Source organism: Liolophura sinensis, chromosome 9 (genome assembly GCF_032854445.1).
Source record: "Liolophura sinensis isolate JHLJ2023 chromosome 9, CUHK_Ljap_v2, whole genome shotgun sequence".
Classification (NCBI taxonomy): domain Eukaryota; kingdom Metazoa; phylum Mollusca; class Polyplacophora; order Chitonida; family Chitonidae; genus Liolophura; species Liolophura sinensis.
In genome coordinates this window covers 21,009,632-21,019,230 of record NC_088303.1, presented here as the reverse complement: position 1 = coordinate 21,019,230, position 9,599 = coordinate 21,009,632, and the positions used below count along the sequence as shown (strand labels likewise).

Sequence of the window (9,599 nt, the reverse complement as noted above, 5' to 3'; positions counted from 1 at the left end):
TTTTCTAAAGACTGAAACTACAGTACGGACGTACGGTTGGGTCTAATTTAGCACATTCACTTTAATGTACGGTACGTAGATTGCAATATGTATACACATACATACGTCAAGAAAAACGATACAGTATTCAGTTAACTCTATGATCAATGCTTGAGACAAGGTGTTTGGCCTGTCGGTTTTTAAAATCTTCACTGCTTGAGACAAGGTGTTTGGCCTGTCGGTTTTTAAAATCTTCACTGCTTGAGACAAGGTGTTTGGCCTGTCGGTTTTTAAAATCTTCACTGCTTGAGACAAGGTGTTAAGCATACCGGTTTTTAAACTCCACGCCATCTCAGACCCAAATCTACCTTTGGAATAGCTCAGTCATTTGTTTTTGTTTTGTTTTTGTTTTGTTAGGAGCTTGCGGTCTACGAAGTAAAACAGACCTCCTGGCATACCGGTACATTTGTTCAAAGGTTTAACAGACCTTTCCATAAACGGGTGGAAAGTCGACAAATTAAATCAAAATGACTGTACAAATCGCACGTGCCTAGTGATGCACCTGGCACTGGAGTTATATGTATACGCTATATAGACGTAGTGGTCGCAAATACGTCTCGTCGTCATATGACTGAAAAATTGTTGAGTACGACGTTAAACCCCAAGCACTCACTCACTCACTCACTCACTCACAAATGCGTCATTTAGTTCCCAAACATGCAGTTTTACCAAGACTAAAACCTGGCGCCTTTGTCACGGATCACACGTTTAGCTTTCGCGACGGCGTGACAGGTGCCAGCAATGTTGGTTATATTTTATTATACTTAGTTCATCATTGTTTAGGCATGTACTCAAGAATATTTCACTTACCGATATACAATCGCTGTCAGTTTCATGTGTTGAGGAGTTCCTATTGGGCAATCCACCAATATTTGGCAAGTTCCCGATGAACTTCTGTATGTATACGACGTAGATATATCCACACCATATTGGTGGAAGACAAGTGGTTTTCAGCGAACGTTAGATTATACGCATAAACGGTTACACGAGCGTCGCCAACAACCTACTGACACCAAGGTCATACGAGCAGTTAGAGTGGAGGAATCCACAAACCCGCTGCCCAAGACCGGGTTTGAACCCTTGTCTAGTGTATCACGACGACTGAAAACATAAGCATCTTATTCACATGGAAACGATCGTCTTTTCATGTTTGAAGCAGTAAACTTCAGCAGTCACCTTTACAATACTTCATTTTCTCGCATGTCACCTATATTGGGATGCTTTAAACATTATAATAGATAAAAAGTTACACATTAATAGACAACAATTTACATATTAATAGATAACAAGTTAGACATTAATAGATAACAGGTTACACACTAATAATTCTGTAATTATAACATAATATTCTGTCGTATTCAACATAATATTAGTCTAAAAGAATGATCATGCTGAAGTAATAGAATATTTGTGTTGTCGGAAGTTCATTTAATAGAACAATCTTCTGCAATACTAGAATACATTCAGATGAGGCATATTGGATCGATGGACAAACGCAAGACTGGGACTGATTTATTTATTTATATTGGTTAATATGTTGTGATATGTTGTTTTACAATGCTTTTATTTATTTATTTATTTATTTGATTGATGTTTCATGCCGTAGAAGCTTACTTACTCAAGAAGCTTACGACAGCGGCGGCCATCATTGTGGTTTCCGGGAAAAACCCATGACCATCCGCAGGTTGCTAGAAACCTTCCCATGTACGACCGGAGATAAAACCCGCATGTGCTGGACTTTACCTCACATCTGTCGCATCTGTGGGAGAATCCTGAGTCAGTGCGCCGCGCTGGCACACCAACCACTCGGCCACGGAGATCTCTTAATGCTTTTGATAAGTAGAGCCAAGTATAACATTTTCGCAGTCTCATTGGTTGATTGGTTGATTAAGTTGGTAGAGACGAGAGAATGCACTCATACATTGATTCAGTTTTGATGGTAGTAACTAGCTGTTGATTCTCGCAACAGTGGAGACAAACCACCCCTTGTAGGCCTATATCAACACATATATGTATGGTCGCTTCAGAAATGTCTATTATCCATCGATATTGTGTACTTAGCAAATTTCACGTTTCTATTTCCTCGTGGTCTGAACAAAATTATGCCCTATATTTTCTTTTACAAGTAGTATACACTTTTCTGCTCAGGCTATATTGGAATTAGCGACCATAATTCCTGTAGGATAGGTTTTCTGCACGATGGCTTCACATGACAACGGTCGAGGCATCCTTGTTTCACTCTTCACATCGATGCTATCGTACGATGACACAGGAGATTGTTTCGGTGGGTGCATGGGGATAGCCCATAGCTGATACGAACTTAGAACAAGTTTTGTGTTCTAAGGGAGATAACCAAGATTGCCCGCCAAGATGTCCTCACTTTGTCGTCGCGAGTAAAACTCATGTGAGAAAATGTTGCGCTTTATTGCTAAGTTGCTTATTTTTGTGGTGATTTGTATTTTTTCTATTCAGTACTGGTTAGAAAGGAAATCATATTTGTTCGATGAAGAAGCTGTAGCCTCGATAGCGCGGAAACATGTTGGTAAGTTACTTATACATGTAGGCGTAACTGAAATTCACGGTGAACAAACAGCAGTTTGAAGTGAGAAGACCTTCTTGTACATCAGCAAACTTTCCTGACTACACCACTCATATGAGTTGTTATAGCAGGGGCCAGCTTGCTGAGTACGCAACCTCCACACCATTACCAAGGAATATTTGAAGATTTAACACATTTCTGAATACTTATATGTGGCTCCAAATGAACAGATAGTCCTAAATATTAATATTAATACAGTATCTTAAAACATAGAAAGGTAGTTCAGTTAACGTAAACGTATATCAGAAGCTGATGAAAATGGACGTATAGAGTATACTGTTAGGATCGGGCAGTATTGTATTCCCCCAACCTCACCTCACCTCACCTCACCTCACCAAACCTCACCTCACCAAACCTCACCTCACCTCACCTCACCCCACCCAACCTCACCTCACCTAACCTCGCAATATTTATCTGCAGTATATCATTAATCATGCAATTATTGAAATTGAAAAATGAAATTTATAACATGAAGCATTAATTTATATTTATATACATCTATTCTTTTCTGTTCACAGGCACTACTGATGTGAAAGCTTCATTCAAGAAAATAATACAAACCTTTCGACAGCGCTACCCAGGTCACATCTTACCTCCTGAACACATCGAGTGGGTGTTCATCAATGCTGGGGGCTGGATGGGTTCCTTCTGTCTGCTACATGCCTCTCTGACAGAATATGTCCTGTTGTTTGGTACTGCTGTTCCCACTTCAGGACATTCAGGTATTATACCCTTATCTTCTGTCATGTATATCTTCTATACATACAGACCAACACATCCTCAGATATTCAGATATTGATGCCAACCCAGCTACTGGGATTTCCCTTGCACAGTTTATTACTGATAACTTAAATCAAACCACCTGTTCCAGGCAACTCGTACAAAAATCTCTTTTATCTTGTGTTATCTGTACATAGCATGTAGACAGTTTATGCATTTATGACACCAAGGAATTGAATCATGTGTATTTCTTCCCTAGGGCGCTACTGGGCAAATATTTCGGACACAATAGTGACGGGCTCATTCATGCAGTGGAAGGAAGGAGAGTTGAGTAATGTTGTCTACAAACCAGGTAAAAACAAAGGGCACTACAGGGGGATGTGTATATTCCCATATCCTGCAACTGATGTCAAGTGTCTCTGCTGATTGTGTTGTCTCTCTTTGTCGGTTTTGAAAAATGGTTACATTGCGATCCACCTATACATCGGTGTTTAGCACTGAATTGATGGGTTTTTTGCAGAATAAATTTGTTACATTGTTACTTCGTGATAAAATGTGGATGCATATCCTCATCTGACACCTTGCCCAATAGTAGGGTTACTGACACCATATATTTCCATATCGTGTCACTCAGTAACCATGTAACTAATAATACAGTATAAGACATATTGTTGCAAAAAGTTTCTTTTGTGAAGACAAGTTAATAATCTATCAAATAGATGGACATTAATAAATATAAGTGCCAAATCTCACCAAAAATTAGAGTGCCTCCGTGGCGTAGTTGGTTAGTGAGCTAGGGCAGTGTAAGGACCCAGGAGCCTCTCACAAGTGCGGTCGCTGTGAGTTCAAGTCCAGCACATACTGGCTTCCTCACTAAAACACTATGCAATATAATATTGTTATACATGACCTGAGACACTTTGTACTTACTGGTGCTACCACATTTCTTTCTCCCTGCTTTTCCACCCACAGGTGATACAGTGTTGCATGTGTGGGGGGATGTGGCAGCGGTCTCCTGGGCTGAGGGTACATGGATGGTGGAGTATGGGCGTGGGTTCATCCCTTCTACGCTTGGATTTGGACTATCAGACACGATATTCAGTACCCAGGACTTCCTTACCATGTACTATGTGCTGAGGGTGTATATTAGAGCTCTGCTACAAGAGACAGGCTTTCTCTGGGTTGATTTTAAAAATGTAATTAAGAATGCATTGTGACGAAAACGGAATAGTGTTGGATTCTGACCCCTAGCAAGAAATCAGAAGGGACACAGGGCATTGGTAATTTCCTCAAAAAAGGGGGCAGGGTGGCAATTTTTCACTGCATATCTGTTTGTATTGTTTCTGAATGAAAAAGGGACAATGAGACATTTTAGGGGTGCAGTAGCTTTCTAAAAAATCAACTTATCAGGGATATGTTTTTTAAAGCTTTTTTAGGGTCACAGTGATGCTGAGGAGCATATGTGAGGGTACATGTCTGTGACATGGTAGAATGTCTCAGGTTGTGACAAATCATTTACTTAGTTTTCATGTACATTCATACGGTCAATATAACATAATCACATCATTGACACATTTAATGGCCAGTTGTGAAAAATAAAGTTGGACAGGATAGCTATAAACTTGCTAATGCTTGATTGCAGGGGCTTTTTTTCATGTAGACTTACATGAAGTTTCTTGGCCATCACTTACCTTACACAAATAGGGCACGCATATGTGAAGTTTCTTGGCCATCACTTATCTTACACAAATAGGGCACGCATATGTGAAGTTTCTTGGCCATCACTTATCTTACACAAATAGGGCAGGCATACGTGAAGTTTCTTGGTCATCACTTACCTTACACAAATAGGGCACGCATACGTGAAGTTTCTTGGCCATCACTTATCTTACACAAATAGGGCAGGCATACGTGAAGTTTCTTGGCCATCACTTATCTTACACAAATAGGGCAGGCATACGTGAAGTTTCTTGGCCATCACTTATCTTACACAAATAGGGCAGGCATACGTGAAGTTTCTAGGCCATCACTTACCTTACACAAATAGGGCACGCATACGTGAAGGCTCTAGGCCATCGCTTACCTTACACAAATAGGGCACGCATACATGAACTTTCTTGGCCATCACTTACCTTACACAAATAGGGCACACATACGTGAAGTTTCTTGGCCATCACTTACCTTACACAAATAGGGCACGCATACATGAAGTTTCTTGGCCATCACTTACCTTACACAAATAGGGCATGCATACGTGAAGTTTCTTGGCCATCACTTACCTTACACAAATAGGGCACGCATACATGAAGTTTCTTGGCCATCACTTACCTTACACAAATAGGGCACACATACGTGAAGTTTCTTGGCCATCACTTACCTTACACAAATAGGGCACGCATACATGAAGTTTCTTGGCCATCACTTACCTTACACAAATAGGGCACGCATACGTGAAGGCTCTAGGCCATCACTTACCTTACACAAATAGGGCACGCATACATGAACTTTCTTGGCCATCACTTACCTTACACAAATAGGGCACACATACGTGAAGTTTCTTGGCCATCACTTACCTTACACAAATAGGGCACGCATACATGAAGTTTCTTGGCCATCACTTACCTTACACAAATAGGGCATGCATACGTGAAGTTTCTTGGCCATCACTTACCTTACACAAATAGGGCACACATACATGAACTTTCTTGGCCATCACTTACCTTACACAAATAGGGCACACATACGTGAAGTTTCTTGGCCATCACTTACCTTACACAAATAGGGCACGCATACATGAAGTTTCTTGGCCATCACTTACCTTACACAAATAGGGCACGCATACGTGAAGGCTCTAGGCCATCACATACCTTACACAAATAGGGCATGCATACATGAACTTTCTTGGCCATCACTTACCTTACACAAATAGGGCACACATACGTGAAGTTTCTTGGCCATCACTTACCTTACACAAATAGGGCACGCATACATGAAGTTTCTTGGCCATCACTTACCTTACACAAATAGGGCACACATACGTGAAGTTTCTTGGCCATCACTTACCTTACACAAATAGGGCACGCATACATGAAGTTTCTTGGCCATCACTTACCTTACACAAATAGGGCACACATACACGAAGTTTCTTGGCCATCACTTACCTTACACAAACAGGGCATGCATACGTGAAGTTTCTTGGCCATCACTTACCTTACACAAACGGGGCACGCATACATGAACTTTCTTGGCCATCACTTACCTTACACAAACAGGGCACGCATACGTGAAGTTTCTTGGCCATCACTTACCTTACACAAACAGGGCACGCATACATGAAGTTTCTTGGCCATCACTTACCTTACACAAATGGGGCACGCATACATGAAGTTTCTTGGCCATCACTTACCTTACACAAATAGGGCATGCATACGTGACATTTCTTGGCCATCACATACCTTACTCAAATGGGGCACACATACGTGAAGTTTCTTGGCCATCACATACCTTACACAAATAGGGCACACATACATGAAGTTTCTTGGCCATCACATACCTTACACAAATAGGGCACACATACATGAAGTTTCTTGGCCATCACATACATTACACAAATAGGGCACACATACATGAAGTTTCTTGGCCATTACTTACCTTACACAACTAGGGAACACATACATGAAGTTTCTTGGCCATCACTTACCTTACACAAATAGGGAACACATACACGAAGTTTCTTGTCCATCACTTACCTTACACAAATAGGGAACACATAAACTGAGCTTCTTATGCAGGTGGGGCCTCCGTGGCTCAGTCGGTTAGCGCGCTAGCGCAGCGTAATGACCCAGGAGCCTCTCACCAATGCGGTCGCTGTGAGTTCAAGTCCAGCTCATGCTCTCCGGCCGTAAGTGGGAAGGTCTTCCAGCAACCTGCGGATGGTCGTGGGTTTCCCCCGGGCTGTGCCCGGTTTCCACCCACCATAATGCTGGCCGCCGTCGTATAAGTGAAATATTCTTGAGTACGGCGTAAAAACACCAATCAAAAAAATAAAAAAAAAAATAAAAAAATCTTATGCAGGTGAAAAACTTTGCATCATTTTTGGGGAAACTTAGTCATTTACTTGCCAATGGCTAGTGATTAAGAGCCTCTGCTTTCCTCCACCCATAAAACTGATTTGTTGTATAAGTGAAATATTATACAGTGTGGTGTTGAACACCAGTCAGTCATTCAATAGACCAAGTGTTGTTTTTACAAATTTGAATCTGACCAGAAAGTTTCTCCCATAAATGATGCTGCCTACTGCAGTGCCACTTCAGCATTAACATGTGATGTGTTTATGACAAGTTTAAGTGTACGGGTATGTGAAATATCAGTCTCAGTATTCATTTGTCTACTTGTGTGTATAATGAACTTTACTGTGGAAACAGTTTGGCTGGAAGTTGAACCATACATGCATATGTGCACTTACACAGACATTTGTGGTGAAAGTTGGTTGTGAGGGCCTTTAACCCTGAGCAGCTAGGCAGATGACCCCCCCTCTTATGGTAAACCCAGAACGGTTGATGGCAGTTGCTAACGACTTCAGTGCATTACTGATTAAATATTTTAGATTTCTGTGTCTTGTTGCAGGCTATAAACTCACTGTCTGTGTAATACACTGATGCATGTATATAAGTTATAACATGCGCGTACCTTTATTCACTATTACACAAGTAAACATGTCCATGTATGTAGTGAACAAACAAGCACAGTGTAATTTTAATACATTTTTAATTTTTTTAGATACTACCTTTTACATTCCATGCATGTTTTTATAATCATGATATAGCAGTTTACTTTTTGAGCTTTACATCTTGCAAGTTACATGTACACTCAAAAATTCAGCTATAAAAAAACAGCATATATATGTATATATGTACAGGTATGTCATCATGCCTGGGGGCATGTCAGGGTTACAGTCAGTCTTACCCAAATGTGTGTGGGTTGTTTTCTGGTTAGAAAGGCACATTCATTATTGAAATGAAGTAATTTTGGGGTTTGCAGAGGAAATAATCTAGTAGGCCTACATGTTTTTTTGGTACTGTACATCTATTTTTATATGCGTGAAAGAACTAGCATATGTCATTGTATAAACTCAGTGAAGATGAAGGGTTTTACTGCACAAAAGTAGGTCTGATTCATATCAAAATAGGATTTGAATAAAATGTAATAGTAATGTGTCAGTGTTAAATATAAGGCTTACGAAGTATTGGATTTCTACCTATATGGACACGTACATGCAGGCCCTGATGTATGTGGTGAACATGCACACTTGTACTTACAATGACTTCATTCCTATGACTTCATCATTTTGAGGATATGTGTTTATTTTGTCATTTTTCATTCATGTGAATTGTTATGGAATAGATTTTTGACTAAAAAGCAAAAGCGTGTTCGGTTCTATTTTGTGCTACACTTTGAGGAGACAGTTCATGTTCACCACAAGGGAATAAGTAGGTTCAATGGTATGTTTGGTCACTTTGTCACAAGGTTACAAAGGGACAATTCTTGAGATAAATAAATAAACCAAATACAACGGGACACATCTGTAGCATCGTTACCAGTCTACCACGACCGATGTTTACACTGATATTAAGCATCCGTCCATTTTCCACTAAACCTTTCAACCGTGACAGTGCAACCACATCTTATGAACAGAACTTCCTGTGCACGGAAATGCAATTTCCACCACAGGCAACATCCTTTTTATACGATGACGTGAATTGTTAAAAACATTTTCTGGAAATTCAAGTAAAAATGACTTGTCCTTTGATTTTTGGCAAGATAAACGAGTCCATAATTGAGTGTAAAGGGAATCATGGCCACCTTTGATGGTTTGTGGCTGTGTCAAGTACAGCTCAGTGATAAGGTTTAGTCCTGCAGTTGCTTCTTAATGGGGACGGCAGCAGCAACTTGATGTCATTTCATTCACATCGAATGTTCCATGTCCAGCTTATCATGACGTCGCACATTGGAAGGTCTGCCAGAAATCTGCGGATCGTTGTGGGTTTCCCCCAGGCTCTCTCTGGTTTCTGACCACCATAATACTGGCGGCTGTTGTATAAGTGAAACATTCTCGAGTACGCCTTGTTAAAAAATCAAGTAAACATCATGAGGTCACATTCAAGACAGTAAGATGTTACATTCCAAACTCGTACATTGTAACATTGCAGACATTGCGCTACAATCCATTTTTGATGCAACA

The 9,599-nt window shown here is 40.4% G+C and overlaps 1 protein-coding gene across 1 annotated transcript; it reads left to right on the top strand.

The window, feature by feature from the left end:
• The first annotated feature begins 2,451 nt into the window (after window positions 1-2,451).
• LOC135475842 (sigma non-opioid intracellular receptor 1-like) lies at window positions 2,452-5,157 on the top strand. Its single transcript, XM_064755782.1, has 4 exons — window positions 2,452-2,581; window positions 3,157-3,360; window positions 3,618-3,710; window positions 4,331-5,157. The coding sequence occupies exons 1-4, from the start codon at window positions 2,452-2,454 to the stop codon at window positions 4,573-4,575; spliced, it is 672 nt and encodes a 223-aa protein (XP_064611852.1). The 3' UTR covers window positions 4,576-5,157.
• Window positions 5,158-9,599: the final 4,442 nt, after the last annotated feature.

Coding starts and splice junctions, on each gene's coding strand:
- LOC135475842 (XM_064755782.1), top strand. CDS start 2,452: ATGTTGCGCTTTATTGCTAAGTTGCTTATTTTTGTGGTGATTTGTATT. Junction 2,582..3,156: donor GATAGCGCGGAAACATGTTG/GTAAGTTACTTA, acceptor TTCTGTTCACAG/GCACTACTGATGTGAAAGCT. Junction 3,361..3,617: donor TCCCACTTCAGGACATTCAG/GTATTATACCCT, acceptor TTTCTTCCCTAG/GGCGCTACTGGGCAAATATT.